At 36.7% G+C, this 26,406-nt stretch overlaps 1 protein-coding gene across 1 annotated transcript; it reads right to left on the bottom strand.

Annotated features, from left to right (window-relative positions):
- Positions 1 to 890: 890 nt before the first annotated feature.
- LOC147549499 (uncharacterized) lies at positions 891 to 19,252 on the bottom strand. Its single transcript, XM_086668313.1, has 6 exons — positions 18,865 to 19,252; positions 9,005 to 9,386; positions 6,002 to 6,107; positions 5,611 to 5,760; positions 5,156 to 5,247; positions 891 to 5,031 (listed from the first exon to the last, which is right to left on the bottom strand). Exons 1-6 carry the CDS (start codon positions 19,250 to 19,252, stop codon positions 891 to 893), a joined length of 5,259 nt encoding a protein of 1,752 aa, XP_086524439.1.
- Between the last annotated feature and the right edge of the window lie 7,154 nt (positions 19,253 to 26,406).

Below are 26,406 nucleotides of genomic sequence, written 5' to 3'. Positions count from 1 at the left end.
AAAAGTGAATGTTGAAATCTCTACTAAAATCTTTTTTTCATAAAAAGGTTTTATATGGTGATATTTTTCTTGCTACATTTTCTGTATTCTAATAGCATTTTTTACATTCTATTAGCATCTGTTGAATGAATTTGTTACAGCAGGTTAAAAAGCAAATAATATTTTGCTATCATCTTATTGATTCTAATGACATTTTTTACATTCAATTAGCATCTGTTGAATGAATTTGTTATTGTAGGTTAAAAAGTAAATACTATTTTGTTAGCATCTTATTGATTCTACTAGCATTTTTTACATTCTACTAACATCTGTTGAATGAATTTGATAGAGTTATTTAAAACGCAAATACTATTTTGCTAGCATCTTATGAATTTGTTACAGTAAGTTTACAAATACTTTTTAGTAATTAAAATATATAATGTGAAATTATTTTTGTTACATTTTTTGCTACAGTAGGTTAAAAAAGCAAATACTATTTTGTTAGCATCTGTTATGAATTCGTTACAGTAGGTTAAAAAGCAAATACTATTTCGCTAGCATCTTATTGATTCTAATAGCGATTTTTACATCTTATTAACATCTATTGGATGAATTTGTTACAGTAGTTTAAAAAGCAAATACTATTTTGTTAGCATCTTATTGATTCGACTAGCATTTTTTACATTCTATGGGATCTGTTGAATGAATTTGATACAGTAGTTTAAAAGGCAATTACTATTTTGCTAGCATTTTATGAGTTTGTTACAATGTTGAAGTTTTTTTTTTATTTGAAATTTGTCAGCGGGTTGAAGGGACCCTACCCTTTACACAGAAACATTAAACCAATAAAGAAATAAACCAACTATCCAGAAAAGGGAAACAAAAAAACCGAGAACAAGTAAACAAGAAATTCAATGACCCCTAACTCTTATTATACCCTGTTTGTCTTCCCTCACAATCTTTTCTAATTCTTCTGGTAACACATTTGAACTCATTTCCTTATAGCCTGAATCTGGTTTCAGTTTAGAAAGGTAATCGGCCGCTTGATTTATTTCGCGATACACGTGTATAATTGTGCAATCATCCATACTATTCCATATAGTCCGTATCTCTCTGACTAATCTTGTGATCTGCCATGGTGGCTCTCTCTCGGTTTGTGATAAAATAAGAACAACTAGTGAAGAGTCTGTAGCAATACGAACTTGTCTCTTGCCAAATTTATTTGCTAACTGTAGTCTTAACCGTATCCCCTGCAGTTCGTGTGTTATAACCGAACATCTTTGTGCACGGGCATCTGCTGCCACAATAACATCACCTCGGTCATTTCTAAGTATGGCGCCATAACCACCTGAATTAGCATCAAAAGCACCATCCGTGTTTATGAGAATGTGACCTTCTGGTGGGCCTGCCCATTTACAAGTCGTAGTTGCCTTCAAATGAAGTGGGATCACCAAATTCCACCTTTCAAGGATCTGTTGGGTCCCATTAATCCCAATGGGCCTATGTTTCCAAGCAACCACCTTTATCTTAACATCACTAACAACATCCTGCATTAGCTGTTGTTCGGTCTTTGTCTCTTGCCTGAAAACCCGATTGTTTCTTTCTTTCCAGATGTGGTAGAAATAGCCATTAAACACTAGGCTACCAATGCGACCAAGAACAGAGTTTCCATTAAATGTAGTCACACACCAATCTACTTCCTCCAACCAGATACCCGTATGATTTCTACGTATACCAAGTAAACTTAGCAAGTCTGACCAGATTTGAAGAGAAAATGAGCACTGAAAGAAGATGTGTTCATCGGTCTCTCTCGCTCTTAGGCATAGTGGGCAGACCTCATCCACCTCGAGTCCCCATTCACGGAGCTTTGTCTTTGTCTTCAACCCTCGCTTCATAGCTACCCCTGTGATAAAAGAGTGCTTTGGTATCCCTTCCTGGCACCAAACAAGCTTTGACCATGAAACCAGATTACCATTCCGCCTTATAGAATTATATGTGTCCCTTACTGTGTATTCACCGGAACTAGTTGTTTTCCAGACCACCGTATCACTCTCCAAACCCCCAACTTCCACTCCAGGTAACACATTAAATACCTCACCAAATGTTAATCGAAACTGTTCAGGAATAATCCACTGACCATCTGTGAGGAAATCAGATACTAGGGCGTCTTCTCTCCAGTTCACATCAAATCGGGTTTTGTTGGCAAAATAGTCCATTAGTGAACCCATGGGATGCCAAATATCCCTCCAGAAATAAGTGTGTGTACCATCATGAATGAGATAATGTACTAAATATCTAGCCATACCTCTGCAGCCTAGTATCCTTCTCCAACACCAGGAACAACTACTCGGTTCTTTCATAGTCCAGAAATTTTGCTTGCGAATCAAATTCCGCTTCACCCATCGAACCCATATTGTATTTTTGTCGCTAATAATGTCCCAGACATGCCGTAAATTCAGTGCGTAGTTCATGATTTCTATATCGTGTATCCTGAGACCTCCTTCACTCTTTGGTAGGCAGACATCTCGCCAATTTACTGCTGGTCTGTTGCTTCCCTCTTCTAACCCTTTCCATAGGAATCGATTAAAGATTCGGTTGATCTCCTTATAGACTCTTTTTGGAAGTACAAACACAGAAGTCCAGAAAACCAGCATGCTACCTAATACTGCTTTAATGAGGATAAGACGACCTGCATAGGATAGGAACCGTATCTTCCAAGACTGCACACGAACTTGAATTTGATTGATTAACGGTAAACAATCCTTATACGATAAACGAGAAGCCAGTAAAGGAAGGCTGAGGTACCTAATAGGTAAGGTACCGATCTGGAATCCCAAAATAGCTCTAAAAGACTCCACTTGTTCGACTGTCATCCCTGCACAAAATATGGAGCTTTTCCCAACATTCACAGCAAGTCCGGTTCCCTTAAAAAGGGTGTCGACTGCATTCTGTAAGGCTAAAGCTGAACCAACATCTCCCCGCGTAAAGACCATTAAGTCGTCTGCAAAACAGAGATGAGTAACTATCGGGTCTTTGCAACGGGGATGTAGCTTTAGATCACCATTTCGCTGTTTTTGGCTAATTAAAATAGAGAAAATTTCCATCACCATGACAAAGAGATAGGGGGATAACGGGCAGCCCTGCCGCAATCCCTTTCTTCCCTCGAAATAACCATGCGAGCCACCATTCACCATAACGGAGAATCTTGGAGTGGAGACACACTCTTCAACCCACCCAATAAATTTATCTGGTAACCCAAACTTCTTCAAGATTTTAAACAAAGACGACCAGCGAACCGTATCATATGCTTTCCGTAAATCAATCTTCACCGCACATCGATCAACTCCCTGAGATTTGCCGTAATCTCTAACTAGTTCATGCGCCAGCATGATATTATCTTGTATTAACCTACCGGGGACGAATGCCGATTGGTTTTCACTGACTAAAGTGGACACATACTGCTTTAACCTGGTTGTTAAGATCTTCATGATACATTTATATATCACGTTACAGCACGATATCGGCCTGTAGTCACTTAGCAACAAAGGGTTATAAGTTTTTGGGATCAATGTAATTAGAGTAGAATTTACCTGACGAAGAAGACGTCCTGATTGGAAAAAGCTTTGTATGGCTAGTACGAAATCATCACCCACCATGTCCCATAATGATTTGAAGAACAAGGACGGGAACCCATCCGGCCCAGGCGCTTTATCTGAGCCTATAGAAGCAAGTGCCGCTATTATTTCATCCCGAGATGCCATAGCTTCAAGGGATAACGCTGAATCTGGTCCGAGTATATTCAGGAACTCTAGTTCCGTTAGAACATCATCTTCCTCTGGATGAGGGGAAGCAGTACCAAGCAGTTCTATATAATACTCTACAAATCTGTTTGGAATAGCCTCCAAGTCACTAATTTCAGTACCGTTCTCGTCTTGAATTTTTACAATATTATTGCGAGACCTCCTTTCCTTCACCGAACTATGAAAAAATCGCGTATTCTGATCATCTAACGTGAGCCATTTGACTCGAGATTGCTGCTTCCTTATAGACGTCTCGAATGATAACTTTGATACATACTCTTTGACTGCTATCCTCTCATTTCGTCGTAGGACGGGATCCGAAGGATTTTCGAATAATTGTTTCTGACATTCATGCATAAGAGTGCTAGCCGAATCCACTTGATTTGATAAGTTTGCATACCTCGTTCCCTTCCATTGGATAATCCGGTTTTTAACAGCCTTAAGTCTGGTCATCAATCGATGCATCGGACTGCCAACCGCTCTTATCGACCACGCTGTCACAACCATATCTATGAAACCTGGGTCATCCAACCAGCAATTGTAGAACTTAAATGGGCGTCGACCAATCTGTTTTGTCTCTTTAAGGTTAACCACCATTGGTGAATGATCAGACCAGCCCGGAGGTAAAAACTCGGCCTTAACACCCGGAAAAAGATCAAGCACACTGATGTTCATAAGACATCTATCCAATTTTGAGAGAATATTGCGAGCACCCGCTTGAGAGTTCGTCCAAGTATAGCGATAGCCTGTATATGGGCAATCAAGCAGAAAGGCATTCTGAGTACATAAATAGAAATCTGAATAGTTACTTGGGCGTACCTTATCGCCCCCTACTTTATCGTCTGCGTGAAGAATAGAATTATAATCCCCCATAAGCAGCCATGGTAACTCATAAGTACCCACCAGTTCTTCAATTTCTGCCCATAAAGTAGTTCTACCAGCCGAAAAAGTATAACCATACACCATTGCAAGCATGAACACTTTCTCTTCCCACTCAACACGAACTGCTATAATCTGGGCTGAACAAAAAACTAGTTGAATTGTTACAACATTTGGATCCCAGGCAAGCCAAATTCGTCCATCACCCCCGACATCATAATTATCAAGATAAGACCAAAACGGATTAATACCATTTTGCACCTTTGCTCTGTTTCTTTGAAGTACTTTAGTCTCTACAATCCCACACACGCATAACTTTTGAATACGAATAAAGTCTCGTACCATCATAATCTTCCTATCATCATTCAAACCTCTAACATTCCAGCAATAGAAACGAACAAAAGACGTATCGACAACTGTTTTTTTTAGCTTCGCTCATCAATGGTTCCAGCCAGCGCACCATGTCAACTACCAATTTGACGTTGTATCTATACTACTGGAATTTGTCAATAGAAGAACCATTTTTTTCTTGACCAACAAAATTATACTTTTCCTGCACTTTTATCCTCCTCTTTTTTGATGCAATGTCCTATCAGTGACATAGAAGAATGAAAAACATTAAATCAGTTTCATTTAAATCATAAAATTTCAACTCCCAAAATTTTTATTAACCATGAACAACACAAGCATTTTTAAAGCATTAAGACAGTTTATGCAAAATCGATAAATTTCTATAACATAATGTATTGTACAATGAAATTGTTTTTGCTAAATTTTAAGTATTCTACTAACATTTATATTGATTTTGTTAGCATCTGTTATGAATATTTTTTATTCTATTAGCATCTGTTATTAATTTGTTACCAGACTTTGTATACCTATAACATTCATACATTCATAGAAACAACAGACATTGCATTCACATCAATAAGAATTTCGTGGAAAAACTTACACTTTCAGATTCTGATTGAGCTTCCTCCGCAGAATGATCTATCTTCTTACTTTTGCACTTTGCAGGTCTAACCTCTTTCTCTATCTTTATCTTTTCAACTGGGTCATCTATCAAAATTTTCCTTTTTGTCCTTCCGGGTGAGTCGTTTTGCTACATACACAACACAAATAACATCAGAATTTAAAAAATGCTTAAACATAAAAGTTGTTTTCATTGATATGGCAAAAAAATACTAAAAGATTTCAACTGCTAATTATGTTATAAGTTTTGGAAATAAAATATTAATTATATACCATAACCCAACATCTCTTGATTTCCTCTTCTTTGAATTAGGTTCTACCGTACGCCCCCGTGTCTGTTGTAACATTCTTTTCCTTAAACTTTTTCGCACCTCGTGTTTTTGAGTTACATTATCTTTTGCAGCCACCGAAGTTCGACAATCGAGTTTCTTGTCGGTCTGAAGTTTTAATCTTAACATTTGTCTGAATGTGCCATGACTAACAAAAAAACATATATACTAGTTAAATTACAAATGTGTGTTAACCAAACTAACATACAAAACAAGTTTGGGTAGCCAGAATTTATCTGTTTCTATAAGAAACTAAAAAATGCTAGTCAAACAAGTCAGTTTTTTTATGAAACTAGTTTTGAGTAGTAACCATTAAAAGGTTCTATGATAAACTTGAAAAATGCTAGACAAAAAAAGGAAATTGTTTATGAAATTCGATATGTTCTGGAACTATTACCCATATTACACCATATAATGTTCAATGGTTGTCAAAAAACCAGGTTTGAGTAGTAACCATTGATAAAGTTTTATAAGAAATTTCATAATGCTAGACAAAATATTTACTTTTTATTGAAAGTCACTATATTCTATATCTAAAACTATTCTTGAAATAATCATTATAACTACAATACAAAAACCTAAATTAGATAGAACCCTAAATTGTCGGGCTAAAGTAAATTTTTTTAGAGAAGTTGTAGTAGTAACTAAACTTTATAAAGAGATTAAGCTTTAGATGTTATCAAAACCTAATTCGTATATTAGAAAGTGATGATGCTCTCTCTCTCTCTCTTTTCGGTTTGATTTGGCTCAATTTTAATATAAATCTAAAACAAAGTATTCTGCTAAACGGAAAAGGCAACTTTTTTTCGGAAGGAAAGTTTGTTTTTGAGGAAATCATTTAATGAGTCTCTAAATATTATGGTATATTTTATTTTAGGTTATTTTTTTTAAGTTAGGATAGGTTAGGTAGTAAAAGAGAATGAGAGGATAGACATGTAATTTACTTTGAGTGGATTTATTTTCTATTTCAGTTTATCTTTGGTCTTTAGACTCATTGATCATGCGATTTTGGACTTAAAACTCATCCTCCTAATAATAATAATAATACGTGACATGAATACTTTTCTTTTATGGATTCAATATCTTGAAATGTCTACAACATATTTTACCTATGAAATGTTTGAAATATCAAGGTGAAAACGTGCCTCAGTCTATCAACTAAATATTATGGAATGTCTAAAATATCTATGACATTATGAATTTAATAATCTAGAGAAGAGATTGAAAGATATAATATGAAGAAGTTTTATTCATCAAAACTTGCTTTTATTACTAAGGACCGACTCATTGTTAGTTTTTTTTTTTTTGTTGAACTACTCATTGTTAGTTGTATAACCAAATCATTATTATTTGTTTCTTAACTCGTTTTATCTTTTCACAAGGTAGAGGGAGGACATTATATACTATTAAGTGCATGGATTGATTCACACACCATAGTACACCTCATGGTGCTAATGCTGGATTGGTTCACCACCATGAGACACCTCATTACAAGAGGGTTGGGAGTTATCTTACATTTTAAGAAACTTGATTTCTAAATCACCCGTTTCATTATTTTGAACCCCACATAATCCAATCAAAGAGAATCTTTATGCTATAAGCACTTTTCTTATAGGTACCCTATAGGATAAGACTATCACAAATTTTTTGGGCAGCCACACATTATAACACTCCCCTTGGATGACCACGACTCAAAATAGTTGTCTCGTTAAGTCTTGTCAGAAAACCTAGAGGGACCAAATTTGATAATAGAAAAGACTATAATAAAAGAGATTCTGAGTGGCGCTGGATAGCAAAATACTGCCTCGTTAAAACCTTGTCAGAAAAATCCATTGGGATAAAAATTAGACGAAGGAAAAAGAGTACAAAGCATAGATATCCAGTAGTATAGGCTTGTAAACGGTAGCTTTTCGGATCGGATATAGGCATATCTGTATCCGAATCCGATAAGCTATCCAAATATCCGTATCCGATAATTATCCGACAGATATTATAAATCAATATCCGAATTCGAATCCGAAAATATTAACGGATATCAGATAATATCCGATATCCGAAACTTTAACAAAATTTCAAATTTTTCCTATAAATTTTTAACCATTAGATCTAAATAATAAATCTCAACCATACATTTTATATATTATTATGAATAAATTTAAATTTTTAATATTTTTTTATATTACTTATCGGATACGGATATTTATTGGATCGAATATTAGTGTATCCGTATCCGATAAGCAGATATCCGGAATATCTGAATCCGTATCCGATATCCGAAATTTCGAATATTTTTTTAAAATTCGAATACGGATGCAGATCGGATGTCAAATATTCAGATATCCATTGACAGGCTTACAGTAGTAGTGATGCAAAAATATTCACATGACAATATTCTCCCCCTGATGAACATCATATCGTGGACCTATGTAGTTGTACATCATCAGGTTATTCAAGCTTCGCATTCTGATGCCGTGTACTAGTTTTCTAAACATTGTAGTAGGCAAAGACTTGGTAAACAAGTCAACATAATTCTCACATTATTGTATCTTCTGAATATTAATTTCACCTTTCTTCTGTAGATGGTGCGAGAAAAATAACTTAGGCGAAATATGTTTCGTTTTGTCACCTTTAATATATCATTCCTTAATTTGAGCAATGCAAGCCGCATTGTCTTCATAAATAATGGTAAGTGACTTTGTAATTCTAAAAAGATCACATTAAATTATAATATGACTGATAATTGACCTGAGCCATACACATTCTCTGGTAGCTTCATGAAGAGCAATAATCTCTGAGTGGTTAGAAGATGTAGGGGGCATACTTTGCTTACTCGATCGCCATGAGAAAGCTGTACCGCCACTAGTAAAAACATAACATGTTTGTGAAACTTCTTTATGTGGGTCAGAGAGATATCCTGCATCGGTGTATCCTATTATTTGTGAACCATTTGATGAATAAAATTATCCCATGTCAGTAGTTCCTCGAAGATATCGAAGAATGTGCTTTACTCCCATCTAATGTCGCTTTATTGGTGTCAAACTGAACCTGGCTAATAAGTTTACTGCAAAAGAAATATCAGGCCTAGTACATTGAATCAAATATAATAGAGCAACGATTGCACTTAAATATGGTAATTCTGGACCAAATAGTGCTTCATTAGCTTCTTTAGGACGATAAGGATCTTTTACAGTATCTAAAGATCTGACAACCATTGAAGTGCTAAGAAGGTATGCAGTGTTCATGCGAAATATATTCAAAACCTTTTCAGTATATAAATTTTGATGAACACGTATGCCACTTATACTCCTCTTAATTTGTAAACCAATGCAGAATTTTATTTTTTCATGATCTTTTATCTCAAATTCTTTCTTCAGATATTCTCCAGCTTTTGAGATATCTTCAACTGTTTCAATTAGATTTACATCATCTGTAACACCCAGATTTTTTGAATTGGAAAATCAGACGAATTAGAGCGCCGAGAAGAATTAATTATTTTTTCATGGTTAGTTGTGGGAGGAAAGAGAAAATAAGAAGTTAAATTGGGGGTCATAAAATGATTAATTGTGGTTGGAATAGTGAGTTGTAAATTTAGTGGGACTTATCTGCAAGGGACATAGGAATTGAGGGATTTAAAGCAAAGTCATTTTGTTGGCCACTTTAGTTGTTGACAAGTGGCAACTTCATGCATTTAAATTCTTTACAAACCAACCCACTGCCCACGTATTACTCCAGCAACCCACTTTCAATTTCAATTCCATCAGCAACAACATTGACAGTTCGGGTGAAAGTCACTTAGGCCATGTTTGGCGGACGGGAATGGAATGTGATTCCCGGGAATCACATTCCCATAACGCGATTCCTGGGAATCAGATCATTCAGTTTGATGTTTGGTTTGACCAGGAATAGGAATTCGATTCCCGATAGATTCCTAACTTGGTGTTTGGTTCGTGTAGAATCGGAATATAATTTTTTTGTAAAAGTCCTATTATATCCTTAAACAATATAAATAAAACGTCAATTTTATTATATACTTTAGTCAGTATTATTCATTCAAAATTGTAGATATGAAATAGTAACATGACACACCAATTAAGTAGTATTTAAAAATTTATTTAAAATGCCAACAACTTTTGGTTGGAGCGGTAAGAGGTATAATCTTCCACTTCGGATGTCAAGGGTTCGAGGCACGCTGACCATTCAAAAAAGAAAATTATTTATGGCTAAAAAATTTTCTTTTTAAACATTATGAAATCGATTGGAATGAAAAAAGAACAAGAGAAAAGGAAAAAAACTAGAGGGAGAGAGAGTTACATTTGAGCGAGTGAAAGAATTGCTATGGTGGTGGCTAACCATAGGTTTTTAATTTTTTTAGTTGTCATATTATGTGGAGGACGATTTTAATAATAGTCATTCTAATGTTTTATTAAGGATAATTTGGTCTATAAATATTAAAACAAAGCATTCCCGGGAATGGGAATCACAAACCCACCCCCCTCCCTGGGTTTGTTATTACCCCATTTTGAGGGAATCCTATTTCCCTGGGAATAGGATTCCCCCTGCATTCCCGCGAGCCAAACAATATCGGGATTGTAATTCCCAGAAATCACATTCTATTCCCACGCGATTCCCGCGCGATTCCCGCGCGCCAAACATGACCTTAGGGTTTTATAAAACCTCGATTTTCCCGGTCCAATTAGTTTATCGTCGGTAGTCGAAAAATTGTGCCGTTTCTTCCAGGTAACTCTATTCAACTTCATCTACATTTCTAGCGGTTCAATTTTTTTAGTTTCGTCCCAATTTGAGAGATATTGGATGGTAATATCAGAAGCTATATAGTTGGGTATAATTTTTAGTGGGTTCATATATTGGAGCTATTGGAATAGTTAATTATTAAGTTCTTTCAATGATTTTATGATTTGGGACTCGTTTAAAATCTTTCAGACTTATCTGGGGTACCCATATGCAGGCGAGGTGCTACCGAATTACTTTTAATAGTCGATTTCTGTATAACGAACAGTTTTAGAATAGTTTGGTATATAATGGGTATCTATTATATGTCGGGTTCACTGTTATATAGATGATTTGGCTAAGAAAATTCATATGGTCAAGGTCTATATGATATGATGGCTTCGAAATTACGGATAAGATTATATGGACTTGTCCAGTTGTTTAGGACGCGAGTTAAGTATTCGGTGGAGCTATGTACTGAATCTTATATCGTTCATAAGTTCATTCTCATGCATCTGAGCATCTTATGAGATTGCAGGATCTCCTCGGACAATTTTCTAATTGTCAATTGACCCTCTTGTTTCTTCTTACTTGCAACAGGAAGTGAATACTACGTAGAAGAGGTCTTCGAAGAACCCGAGTCTCAGGTGGAGGATAGTACTGAACCTGAGGTGTATTATATTTGAGGTAGGATCCTATGAATCTTACTTGGGGCACGGGTAATCCCCGTTTCACATATATATATATATTTAGCCATTTTCTTCTTTTTATAGTTCTCTAGTTTTATTTATGATATGATATGGTATGATATGTATGTATGTGGTGTGCTCTATGTTATGGATGTTTCTCTTTTAAAAACAAATCGGTTTTTCTGAAAAATAATCACATGGAGGCGGAATCGCTTGATCTGTGTGATCTTTTTGTGTGAATTGTAAACACGTGGTGGCGGAATCGCTTGAGCTGCGTGTATAACATGGAGGCGGAATCGCTTGATCTGTGTTACGTGTATTGATTGTTTGACGACGGACATTGGTTGGTCCCCTAGTTTATTTTATGTTATGGATTAGCCATGAATTATGTCAAGGGTTACACTCGGTGCGTGGCCAGCCGTTTGGTAACGACCATTCTAGTTTACCCGGAATGGGGTCCGGAGAGGATGGGAGTTGGGGTATTCCGACCCTTGGAGTGAATAGGGGATTGACCCAATGCCATGCTTGTTTATTTATTCTACTAAACCACTGGTGTGTGTGGTTTGAATTCTGTTGTGATTGATACTTACAATGTTTTCACCGAAATGAGAGAGGGTGTTTACCCTAGTTTTCTTAATAAGAAAATACTAATTCCCTGAAAGTGGACACTTGTAAAAGCTTGGCTTTAAACAGGGTTTACCCTACCTTGAGACATGAGAACGCTCTTCTCCTTTTGGTTGATGGGACCTTTAGGAGGGCTCTGTTCTTGTAGCTTTGGGAGCCTATCAGATCATTTAATACTATTATAGGTTCATGCATATGTTTGGGTATTCTTCGAATGGTCAATGAGTTACCTTGCGAGGAAGCGTCAGATCTGGCCGGAGATAGGACGCGCCTCAAGATGAGATAATTGTATCGCCGTGGGTATATGGCTCTGCTACACGACGATGTTCTTATAGTCGTCTGGGTAAGTCATGACATATTCTAAGCGTATCATTGTTTGGGTGAGATTTACTATTCGATGCGTATTGAGATCACAAGCCAGCCCGATGGGCGATGATGATGAAGGGAGAGTTACAGAAGCTCTTACCGGGGTATTACGTGGATCCATGTGTACACTGCAGTAGTCAAACGTTCGATAAGGCGCCGCCTGCCTACATACTAACAAAGGCCGAACGGTTCTTCCTAGCCGAATAGTAGGTGACCCCGACTGAGGGCGTATTCAGTCGTGATCTTGGTAAGCTGGAAAAATTATCTTGCTATATCGCCTTGCTTGATGTGCATATTGATATCTCTGTATATATGTAACATTCATAAACTATTGATATAATAAACTGTTGATGTGTGTGGTGTGGGTAGGATGTCTAGGTATCCTACTGAGCTGACTTTCGAGTTATCTCACTCCTTCTTTTGTTTTTGTTCAGGTACTATATACTTAGATCGATCTCATACTGCCTGTGAGCAATTTCTGATGTAAGATCGATCAGCTTTTGATATTTTCAAGTTATGTATATTATCACAGAACGAACCTTATATATGTATCACTGTAGTATTTAGTTACGTGTGAGATGTTTGGAGTTTGGACTTCGATGTGTGTTATATGAAGTTTATGTGAGTATATATATAAATGTTTGACAGGTTTTTCAGGTTTGATTGTCTCAATTTACAGAGGAGGCTCTGCCCAAATTTAGTCTTGACCGTTTGACTTTTAGTTCGTTTTCAGAAAACATGATTTCTTTTTAGATTTCTGTTGCTTCATTTTATTGGTTTGTTATCGGAGATAAGTGTTTGGCTTTGGTTTATTTTAGAAACTCCGTTTAAGCGAGACTTAGACCTAGTTTCTTTTATAAACTGCATGGCAAACCGTGATTCAGAACACGAGGCGTCACATCATCAACGTATATTGTAATAATAGCGAATCCAATATTTGATTTCTAAATTAATACACATGGACAAATAAAATCATTTACATATCCTTCCTTGGTCAAGTATTCATCGAGGCGATTGTACCACATTCACCATGATTGCTTTAAAGCATATAAAACTCTATTAAGTTTTAGTGAATACATGACAACATGGTTTTCCCTCTGGTAGTTTGAATCCTACAAGAACTTTCATATGAATATCAGTTTCTAGATTGCGATATAGATACGCAGTAACGACATCTAATAGATGCATATCAAGTTCTTCTTGAGCTGCCAGACTAATTAAATATCTAAATGTAATTTCATCCATAACAGGAGAATATGTTTCTTCATAATCTATACCAGGTTTTTGTAGAAAACCCTGCACCACAAGTCGTGCTTTGTAGCGAGCTATTTCATTATTTTCATTGCGTTTTCTAACAAAACCCCATTTGAACCCAACTGGAATTACATCCTTAGGTGTGAGAATCACTGGTCCAAAAACACTAAGTTTATTGAGTGAATTTAATTCTGTCTGAATTGCGTCTTTCCATTTCGACCAGTCGGGTCTTTGTCTACATTCTTCAATAGAGCCTGGTTCATAATCATCATTTTCTTTCAGAATTGAGGTTGCCATGACAAAAGAAAATATCTCATTGACAATTATTTGAGTTCGGTCCCACACTTCTTTCAAACATTCATAATTTATATAGATTTCCTCATTGTTATGTATCTCTGCCTCATTAAGGGTTTCACCCCCTTCAAGGAGTATTTGTTCAGAAAGTGTGAGCATATCATTAATAGTCTCTTCTACAGAATTATTATTTTGCGATTGGTTCTAGAGATAGTGTGTTTAGAACCAATTGATCGTCCACGCTTCTGACGTATTTTAGACGATTCATGTGCTATAACAATTTCTCCTGATTCTTCAGGAATACTAATTCGTGCACGAGCATTAGCAGTATGGATATATGATTCTGTTACCTTTGTTGCATCATTAAATGCATCTGGTAGTTTATTTGCAATGTCTAGCAAATGTATTATTTCCTACTTCTAGCTCATATTGATTTATATAAGGATCAAGATGAGATAAACTTTGAGTATTCCAACATAATTCAATTTGTTTGTTATTCTCTGTAGACAAATTTACTCCCCTTAATGGCGAAATTTTTTTTCGTCAAAATGACAATCTGCAAATCTTGCAGTAAAAGTATCACCTGTCATAGGTTCTAGGTACCTGATAATAGATGGTGAACTAAACCAGCATATATCCCCAGACGTCGCTGAGGTCCGAATTTTGCCTGCTTATAGGGGTAATTGGCACGTGCACCGCACATCCAAAAATACGCAAATGCGCTATGTTTGGTTGATGACCCAAAACAAGTTGCAAAGGAGAATGTTGACCATTTGCTGTAAGTCGTAGGCAAAACTAAGCAGCATCATGTAATACTACAACCCCCCATGCAGAAACATGCAACTTGGTTTTCATCAACATTGGTCGTGCAATCAGTTGTATATGTTTTATGAATGATTCTGCAAGACCATTCTGTGTATGAACATAAACTACAAGATGTTTGATGAGACATGAAAATGTCCCATTTAAATCTCTTAACTCGGGTTAGTTAGTCTAGTTCGAGCAGTTACTCTGATGAATTGTGTATTTCTCTTGTCCAGGTGTCTTCTAAGGAGTTGAGCGCGAAAAACATATAAAATCGGGAGAAACACACATTAGGGGCATTTCGGTCATTTGGTGGTATTGGTGCTCTGGAAATTTTGGTCATTTGGATATTCTGATCAGAATCTAATGTTGATATTTGGATGAGGAGTATAGCCCAAGTCAAAATGGAGTTCGGGCTAGAAAGTTAGATCAAGTCAAACTTGGGGTCAAACAAAATCAATTGACCAAGTCGTCCAGAAACATGTGGCATAAATCCGAATGCTCAACAAAATTTTCGGTATTCTCTCACGATAGTTGCTAAAGAAAGATCCAGTACTTGCGCGCGCCCAAAATCTGGTAGTCCTTGCTCGCCACCTTGCTTCCAAATCTCGTGTCAATTCATTCGATGGTTCCCGTCATCATGTCACATACTAAGTCGGTTGGCCGCGCAATACTGGATCGATTTGCCTTTGTGCCATTAACTTGCACGTGATTGGACCAGGTCTGTTGGTAAGTTGTTATTCTTTCTATCCCTTATCTCCATCTCGTCTCCTCTAATACAGTATAGAGAGAGAAAAAGTTTTGAAACTAAAGAAAGAAAGAAACCGTGAAGACTGGTTAGAGATGTTAAGTTTGTAGTCATCCAACTCAAAACCAATTGGCAATGAGTGGAGAGGACCTATACTCAAACCGAAAGTTCAATTTGAAAATAACTTGATGAGACGATTCTTCGACACATTCTTCCTTAAGGCAATCATGGAATTGGTTGGTCAACAAGCTTTTCTTTGGTGTAAATCGATAAGATTTACTGCAGTAATAACGAACAAACATGACACAATAACAACGAGAAAGGTTGCACTTAGTGAGCATAACCACTCTGGGTTCAGAGGCTCATGGCAACAACACGAGACGTCTGGCTTGTGAAGATAAACCTAGCAAAAACACCAACGGGGAGGCAGCTACTTTGCACTCCAAACGGCGACAACAATGACGGCCATATTATCGATCGGCGAAAACTGTCCTTTATGGATATCGATCGTGCACCAAAATTGAATTGACTTAAGTACCACTTTTACCCCTATTAAAAGAGAGGGAGAGAGAGGAAGATTTACAAAGATGGAAAGAAAGAGAGATAAAAATTGAAGATAAAGAAATATTAGAGATAGAGAGGGATTCGTTGGAAATAACATATTGAACGAGATGATTTGAGAGTGGAAGCAGATTCGATTGAAGCAAGAGATTTCATTAAGAGATTGATGGAGGGATACTGATTACTCTTTGGGCTGCTAATGTTATTTTCTATATTTTTAGAGAATATTCGATTGAGAGGAATGTGAGATTTCTCACTGTTAAACATGAAAGAAAGATAGATGGGTTCCTCTCTCCTTCTTTATATGGAAAATTCAAAGAGAATTGAGATGGATCGATATGGCTGGAAATCGGGAAGATAACTCTTATATTAGAGCAATATTTCCTATTTACAGTAGGGAGAGTAAGAAAAATCTGGATAGAGGAAGACTGGTATTCTTGGCTATATAGAGGGACAGAGCAGAACAGAGAGGGAATCATCTCGGCTTAGAACAAAAATGTTTCAGAAACCTTCCATCTACTTCCTCGCGACTGAAAACCAAAACAGAGAAGTCTTTCTTCTTTTACTGTTTTTTTATCTTTTAGTGAGAGAAAGAGAGAAAATAGATAGAGTGAGATTTTTGTAGTGAGAGAAAGAAAGAAAAGAGAGAAGGAGAGAGAGATTTTTGTAAGGGTTATTTCCAAATAGCCCCCCAACTTTGTGACCGGCTTCCTGCCTAGCCCCCTACTTTATCAAAAATACCCAGATGGGCCCCTTTTTCAGTTACCGTTATAACACCGTTAACTAGTCATCACCTCTCTCTCATCCAACTCATCACACCTCACCTTCTCGCCACCTCATCGTATTCACCGGCGAAGGTCGTCGGTCAATTTCCAGCCGGCGACCTTCAAACATAAAAAAAATTGGTTTATCTCTCTTCTCTCTAAAAAAAAGTTTTTTTTTCTCTCTCTCTAGAAACTCCGGCGAAGGGGTTTCCCTTCGCCGGAGGTGGGTCTGTTCAACGAACAGATCTGCTCGTGAACAGACCCTCCTGCGAAGGGGTTTCCCTTCGCCGGAGTTTTTAGAGAGAGAAAGAGGAGAGATTTAAAGAATAAAAAAAAAATTAGAGAGAGAGGAGAGATAAATTTTTTTTTTTTGAAGGTCGTTGTCCGGCGACCTTCGCCATTGAAGACGATGAGGTGGCGAGAAGGTGAGGTGCCAGAGAGAGGCGGTGAGTTGGATGAGAGAGAGGTGATGACTAGTTAACGGTGTTATAACGGTAACTCAAAAAGGGGACCATCTGGATATTTTTGATAAAGTAGGGGGTTCGGCAGGAAGCCGGTCACAAAGTTGGGAGCTATTTGGGATATAACCCTTTTTGTAAAGAGAGATAAATTGTTTTATAAATTTTAATCTTATATAACATTTCTCTTCGATTTATTTGGTAGTTAATCTTCTGAATTGAAATAAAGAGAAACAGTAGAGAGAGAAAGAAGTCTTGTTGTTAAGGAAGAATATTTTGCTTGGCTTTCCAACGTTGCTGGAAAATAATTTTCAAAAGTTGCTGGAAAATATTTTCTCCAGGGAGCATTTGGCTGCAACAGGGAAAATCAGTGAGAAAAAAATGCAGTTTTCTTTCCATATTTCTCTCTCATGCTTAATACTTATTGTTTTATCTCGTTCAATATGAGTAGCTAACCAATTAGTCTAGGGTTAAAATGAAACCTTAGTTTTGTATGAATATTTGGCCATGTTTTCATAACGAATATCTTCGACATGTTTTTATATTGAAATATTAATTTCTTCTCACTTAGTTCATGATATCTTTCTCATTAGTTATACTTATGTTTTGATGTTTCATATTTGGACTTAATGTCTTTAATGTATCATGCTTAGGATTTGATAGCTAATAGTTTGAGTATCTTTTGAATGTGTGATTTGAAATTAGACGATTAGGTGTGTTTGTTCTAAAGAGTAGATTTTTCGAGGTTGGTATATTGGCTACTTTCCCTTGAGTTATAAAAAGAAGAAGATTTGAGTTGTCGTTGATTAAGCCGCGATTTATACATGTTAAGGTGGATTCCGAAATCCTAGGTTTTCTCCACATAAGATTCTCCATTAATTACTTTTTCGTTGTCTTTAAGTTTGTTATTTTAGATTTAGTTTTCTCATCACAAAACTAATGTCAAACAAAACCGGATTAGTTATAAGATTTAGAATAGGTTGACTTAGTCTCTGCGGATCGACCCCGATTTTACTAGATTTTACTACTTGACACCCGTATACTTGCGGGTGGTGACCTTTTAAGGAAACTTTCTAGGCCCATCAATGTTCAACAACAATACCAATTGATATACAGTATGCATCAAAAGCCTTTGAAGTAAATTCTCCTGCTCCATCAAGGCGTATGGACTTAATTGGAAAATTGGGAAAATGAGCTCGTAATAGAATAATTTGGGCAAGCAACCTTGCAAATGCATTATTCCGAGTAGACAGAAGATTAACATGAGATCATCTGGCAGAGCCATTTATCAAATATCAAAGCGGTCCACGTGGTGGGTGAATAGGACCACATGCCTCCTTGGATTATTTCCATAAATTTAGGAGATACGATATGAACTTTTGTGTGAGACGGTCTTACAATTAATTTCCCCAATGAGCAAGGTGTGCATGCAAAATCCTTACTTATTAGAATCTTTTGATTTTGTAGTGGGTGTCCTTGAGAATTTTGAATTATTCTACTCATCATGGTAGATCCTGAGTGTCCCAAAGGGTTATGCCAAAGTGTCATCACACTTGGACCATAAAACTTCTGATTTATAACAATATAAGATTTGACCGTCATCCTTGTAATATACAATCTGGGGAGAGAGCTGTCAATTTCTCGAGATCATGCTTCTGGCTCGAAGCAGTTGAAGTAATATTCAAATATTCTTCATTATTTTCATCTCTAGTCTCAAGGTGATGAACATTTCGACGTATGTCTTTAAAACTTAACAGATTCTTCAAAGATCTGTTTGAATGCAATGCATAGTTAATGGTTAATTTCGTACCACTTGGTAATATCATAATTGGTCGACCAGAGCCATCAATGAGACTAAATGAACCAGCGATAGTAATCGCATTAGCTTTAAATAATTTTAGAGTCAAGAAGTACTTTTTACTTCCAAAGATGGAATTCGTGGTACCACTGTCTACCAGACAAATATCTTCATCATCTCTTAGAAATGTACTTCTAGAATTCATACCTTAACGAACATAACAATAAATGTAAGATACCGATAGAAAACATGTAATTTTTATATATTACATTCCTATACAATAGTCAAAAGTAAAATATTGATATAATGCAAAATTTACAACTAAAAATATTATTTACTAAGGAGGGTTATGAATTCGATCAATCATTTCATCAAATTCATCATAGAGTAATTGATAGAACTCATTACAAGTACGATTTTCATATCCACTACCATAAATATCATTTTCTTCGATGGGGTACTGCATCACCGATGCATCTCTATTCAAATTAATGTCGCAATCTGTTATTTTCTACTCGGTCCTGACTTCAGTAAGGTGTATTTCTATATCGTCAGTTACATAGTCTGATACATATCTTGTGTTACATGAAGAATGATTCATTTCCATATGATTTATTTCCACATTGGTAGTACGTTTCTTCAAGGATGCTTGATAAAGATCTACAAGATGTTTAGCAGTCCTACATGTTTTTTGTCGATGTCATGTCATACCATATTTTAAACAGGGTTGATTCTTCATTTCAGAAGGTTCATTTACTACCTTCCTCCCTTTATTTTGCCGATTATACGACTTGTATCTGTTACTCGAGTTATTTACCCATCGGCCTCGACCATAGCCACGACCGCGCTCCCTAACCACCGCTTTTGTTATCTATATTAATCGTCACCACGACCATATGTTCGAAATTTTTATTGTGGTAGTTTCCACAACCACGACCCTTTTGGTTCTGTTCCCGTCTGTCAGTAAAGGCGGATGTGGAATAAGTTCCAGAAAAGTTAGTGTATCCAGTTGGACGGACTTCTTGATTTTTCATAATCACTTCCCAATTTTGTTCTGCTACAAGAAGACATGAAATTAACTCCGAGTGACATTTAAAATTCATGTTTCTATACTGTTCTTGCAAATTCATGTTGGATATATGAAAAATGGAAAACGTTTTTCTAGCATTTGCTCTTCGAAAATTGGATAACCACAGTGACCCAATTTTGTAGTTATTTTAACTAAGACAGAATTACACACAGAAACTGTTTTGAAATCTTGCAGTCGCAGGTTTATCTAGTCATTCTGGGTCTTCGGCAAAATAACCGTTTTTAAATGGTCGTATCGGTTCTCTAAACATTTCCATAATACAAGTGAGTCTTTTTTACAAACATTCAGATTTAAGTTTTTCACATAAGTGATGTCGGATCACAATCAGAGTCGCTGATCATTTGTAAAGAGGTTCATTATTTTCATCGCAAATTATTTTCTCAAGTTGTTTGACTTGTAGATGGGTTTCGATTTCAAGCTTCCATGTGATATAATTTTTCCCCGACACGCCAAGGGTTGTAAAATAAACACTTGTTAGATTTGACATATTAAACTTGAAAAATCACGAATTACCTGCAATATTTGATAGTCTTTTTTAGTTGAATGGAATCTCCTTTATAGCCAGAGCTTCGTGCTGATAACGTAATATGAATTTAATAATCTAGATAAGAGATTGAAAGATATACTATGAAAAAGTTTATTACTCAAAACTTTCTTTTATTACTAAGGACCAACTCGTTGTTAGTTGTATAACCAAATCACTGTTATTTGTTTCTTAACTTATCTTTTCACAAGGTATGGGAGAGGACATTATATACTATGAAGTGTAGAGGTGGGAAAATGGTCCGGGAACCCGAGATCCGCCCCAACCCGCCCGGACCGTTAGTACCCGAATTCCGAATGGAACCCAAGCCGGGTATATCCGCGAGTGTGGGCGGGACTCGGGCAAGATCCTTTACCCGAGTCCCGACCCAATATACACGCCCGTTTAACGTCCGCCCGCTCGCCCGTTTAATGTCTGCCCGCCCGCCTTATAGAGTCCGCTTGTACCTGAGAATATTTGATAGATCCAACAGCTGAGGAATCGGGAGATACCTCAGCCTTTGGATTGGAAGGGGTGTCAGGTTAAAAACCCTAGGACGCCCCTTAACGCCTCAAACTCTTTCACGCCTCCTCTCTCTCTAATCTCTCTGTGTCTCTACGTTCTTTTCTTCAATCAAGAGTATCTCTCTCCGTCTCTAGTCTCTCCTTTCTTTTCTTCAATCAATAGCCTTAGTTTCAACCTAACCATAACCCTAAAGTTCTAAACCAACCGAAATCCAGAGATGATCCAACATGAAGAAGTTGATGTATATAATTTCATATTATGATGTATATAGTTTCGCATAGATTATTTCTAGGTTTTATTGATTTGAAAAAAGATACATAACTGTAGAAAATTTCTAGGGTTTGTAGATATTTGTTTTATATTATGATGTATGTAATTTTGCATATTACTTGGGAATTAATGAAATTTCTAGGGTTTTTAAATGTTTTGTTTCTTTTTTTGTTAGATCTGTTATCTCTCTCGTTATTCTCTTTTTATTTCTGTCCCTATCTTTTTTCTACAAAAGTCATGTAGAAAAGAAGAACTTTGATCCTTTGAACCCTAGATTTCTTTATTTTTTTTGTTTATATAATTCTTATTTTTTTTTACAGAGATGTGTGTCTAATTCTTTGCTAAGCTTGAATGTTTGATGATCACTGAAGTGTAAAAAAGCCCTAAAAAAATTTCAAAAGAAAATTACGAATAAATTCAGTTTAGTTTACTAACTTTTTTAATTAATTTTTATTGAAAAAACCGTAACCCGTCCGCCCGATCCGTCTGATAGTCCGATCGGACACAACACTATAGAACCTGATGCGCCCGAGCCCACGAAAGTAGGAGCCCGACCGAACCCGCGCGATTCCCACACCTAATTAAGTGCATGGATTGATTCACCCACCATAATACACCTCATGGTGCTAATGCATGAATTGACTCACCACCATGTGTCCCATCATACAAGAGGGATGGGAGTTATTTTACACTTAAAGAAACTTGATTTCTAAATCATACGGTCCATTGTTTTGAACCTCGCATAATCCAATCAAAGAGAATCTTTGTGCTATAAGCACTTTTTTATAGGCACCCCATAAGATAAGACTATCACAAATTTTGTGGGCAGCCACACATATATAACATATAACACATTTTGTTCATATATGTCTATCAATATTTCCATCCACTACTCCCAAGTCCCTAAGGGGAATAGTGGGCCTACCAAAACCAAATACAAAGCACCCGCCCGAAGATTTATAGGTCCCCCTATTATTGTTAAAGGGGTACCGAATTCACCAGAGACCATTCGGTACGCGTCCACCGAAATTCGCTTTAGTTACTTATTTTTATGAATTTAGTGGGACTCATACGGAATCAGAAGAGGGGTGTTGGAAAAATTCAACATATGTGGGCTCACATATGTAAAGGTGTGTGTATGGCTATCTTAAAGTATGGTCAAGTCAAGTGGTGATCTAATACGGTTAACTATTGACCAAAGGTATCAAAGTGTCATGGAATAAACGTGTAGAGACCATTAAGTGATTTCTAATTTGATGAGGGGCCAAATTAGAAATTAATGTCTATAAATAGGGGGTTATGGTCCACATTTGGGCTTCCTCTCAAGCTCTCTAATTTGTGTGACATCCCTTCATCACAAAGAGAAAATACAAGGGAGGAAGAACCAAATGGAAGTTCATATCAACCCCATGAAAATATTGACATAATTATAAAGCTAAAGACCAAAAGGTACTCTTCCGTTTATGATTTACTTTAATTTCTTTGAACCAAATGGAGTTTATGTAAGTATGCTTGTTCATGTTATTTTATTTCATCGTAATTGTTAGGAAAAATAACCTAATTAACTTGTTCAGGAATATGAAGATAAACGATGCGAAAGTAAAAGTAGAGACACCAAGATTATTTAACGTGGCAAAAAACCCCTCCAAACTAGAAGGTAAAAAACCACGGGACCTAGTCCAGAAATCTTCCACTATAATTAAATAATGGGTTACACAACTCTTCACCAAAAGTATGGTGGATAAACTGAACAAAGAAACAAAGAAATAAAAATCTCTTACTCCTTAGGATTTGAACAAATCCTAGATTACTAAAGGTTGAAGAAGATAACCACAAACTAAATTGCTTCACAAGATTAATAATCTTCTTTTCTTCAAACCAATATTCTGCTCTTTCAATCTCTCTTGAAAGAACCACTTCAGAAATCTCTCTTTCTCTGACTTCTCTTTGTTCTGGAAGTTGTTGTGTATAATCTCTTCCCTTTCATTCCCTTTTATAATGATAAATAGGGAGGTTTACCAAAAGAAATAGGAATTCCTTTTTAGGCTTGAAAAAAATAGAAACTTCTATTTTTTCCCCAAACAAGGAATAAGGGAAATCCTATTCCAACTAGGAGTCCTTTAATTATAAGGAGGGACCCCAACAAACTCCCCCTCCCGACTTATGAAGAGGGACCTACCATCCCCAAACCTGCAACACTGCTACATAGCTCATGTTTGCCTTTGGGTAATGGTTTTGTCATCATATCTGAACCATTGTCGTCAGTATGGATTTTCTCGATCTTCAACACCTTTTCTTCAAGAACATCTTGGATCCACTGGTATCTCACATTTATATGCTTGGACTTGGAATGGAAACTAGAATTCTTACTGAGGTGGATGGCACTCTGACTGTCGCAATGAATAACATAATTATCTTGTTTCATACCAAGTTCTTCTAACAGTCTCTTCATCCATAACATCTCCTTGCAACATTCTGTAATGGCAATATATTCTGCCTCTGTAGTAGATAAAGCTACACACTTTTGTAATTTAGATTGCCATGACACTGCTCCCCCTGAAAATGTAAATAAGTAGCCTGATGTGGACCTTTTAGAGTCTACATCTCCTGCCATGTCTGCATCTGTGTAACCGACTAATACTGGCTTATCATTACCAAAACATATACGAGCTTTAGACGTACCTCTAAGATACTTCAGAATCCACTTCACTGCTAACCAATGCTCTTTGCCTGGATTAGCAAGAAATCTGCTTACTACTCCAACTGCAAATGCAATGTCTGGTCTTGTACACACCATTGCATACATCAAGCTTCCTACAGCTGAAGCATAAGGAATTTTCTCCATTTCTTCTTTCTCACTTCTAGTTGATGGACACTGATTACGAGTCAACTTGAAGTGACTGGCTAATGGACAACTCACTGGTTTTGTTTTGTCCATATTGAACCTTTCTAGAACCTTCTCGATGTATCTTTCTTGTGATAGCCAAAGTTTTCCAGCTTTTCTATCACGAGAGATATGCATGCCAAGAATTTGTTTTGCTGGACCCAAGTCTTTCATATCGAAATACTTGTTTAGTTCCTTCTTTAAACTGCTAATTTTATTAGCATCCTGACCAACAATCAACATATCATCAACATAAAGTAGAAGTATAATCAAATCTCCATCAGGAAATTTATGAACGAAAACACAATGATCTGAAGCCGTCCTGTGATACCCTTGATCCTTCATGAATGATTCAAACTTTTTGTACCACTGTCTTGGTGCTTGTTTCAGCCCATATAAACTCTTCTCTAACTTACAAACCAAGTGTTCCTTACCTTTAACTTCAAACCCTGTTGGTTGTTCCATATACACATCTTCCTCCAAGTCACCATGAAGGAAAGCGGTCTTGACATCTAGTTGTTCAATTTCTAGGTTCATACTTGCAGCCAATCCCAATACTAACCGTATAGAGGACATCTTCACCACCGGAGAAAAAATCTCATCAAAATCAATACCCTTCTTCTGCCCAAATCCTTTCACCACTAGGCGTGCCTTATACCGTGGTTGTGAATTTCTTTCTTCGGTCTTGATTTTGAAAACCCACTTATTTTTAAGAATTTTCTTATTCTTAGGTTTTTCAACCAACTTAAAAGTGTTGTTCTTATGCAATGATTCAATCTCATCTTGCATAGCTTTCAACCACTCCTTCTTGTGTTCATCATCTATGGCTTCTTCATAACACTGTGGTTCTCCACTATCTGTAACCATCACATACTCGTGTGGAGGATACTTGGTAGATGGTGCTCTATCTCTAGTCGATCTTCTCAATTCAGCTGGTGGTTCATGTTGAACTTCCATTTCCTGCTCAATATCATCACCCATAGGAACATCTTCATGAGCTTCATCTTCATGATTTTGTTCTTCACCTGCATTATCATGCATAACCTTAGAAGAGATATGTGGATCTAGATCAATGAGATCATTACTATGATTCTCATGCTTCTCAACTTTCCCAAAGTCCTCAATAGTTTGATTTTCAAGAAAGACCACATCTCTACTTCTAATAATCTTCTTATCGACTGGATCCCATAACCTATATCCGAATTTCTCATCTGCATACCCTAAAAAGATGCATTGCTTGGCTTTATCATCAAGCTTTGCTCCTTAATCTTTAGGTATATGCACAAAAGCCCTGCAACCAAACACCCTTAAGTGTTCATAACTGACTTCTTTCCCAGCCCACACTCTCTCAGCCACATCTCCATCTAATGGTGCTGAAGGTGATAAATTAATCAGATAACATGCAGTACGCATTGCTTCACCCCAGAAGCTTTTAGGCAACTTAGCTTCTGAGAGCATACATCTGATCCTCTACACAATAGTGCGATTCATGCGTTCTGCTACACCATTTTGTTGTGGAGTTTTGGGAACTGTCTGTTCATGTCGAATACCATGGGTTTTGCAATACTCTTCAAACGACCCGATGTATTCTCCTCCATTGTCAGTGCGAATGCACTTCAATGATTTTCCTGTCTCCCGTTCTACCATGTTGTGGAAATTCTTGAAAACTGCAAGTACCTGATCTTTGGTCTTTATGGCATATGCCCAAACTTTCCTAGAAGCATCATCTATAAAAGTAACGAAATACAAAGCACCACCAAGTGTTTTGACCTTTAAAGGTCCACAAACGTCAGAATAAACAAGCTCCAAAACACTGGATTTTCTTTCAGATGCATTCCTTTGAAAAGAAACTCTATGTTGCTTTCCTACTAAACAATGAGAACAAGTGTTTAAATTTATACCTTTTACGTTCGGTAAGTCTTGTCGTTTAGCAAGGATTTGAAGTCCTTTCTCGCTCATGTGTCCGAGTCTTCTATGCCAAAGATCAGTGGAAGAATCTTTTTCAACTGCATTCAATTCTCCTTTACACAGTTTTACTTGAGTTCTGTATAAAGTACAACACTTCTT

Source organism: Eschscholzia californica, unplaced genomic scaffold, assembly GCF_041429995.1.
Source record: "Eschscholzia californica isolate CP2 unplaced genomic scaffold, dmEscCali1.0.p SCAF_3, whole genome shotgun sequence".
NCBI lineage: Eukaryota > Viridiplantae > Streptophyta > Magnoliopsida > Ranunculales > Papaveraceae > Eschscholzia > Eschscholzia californica.
The sequence above is the reverse complement of the archived record's forward strand: the minus strand, read 5'-3'. Positions and strand labels throughout refer to the sequence as shown.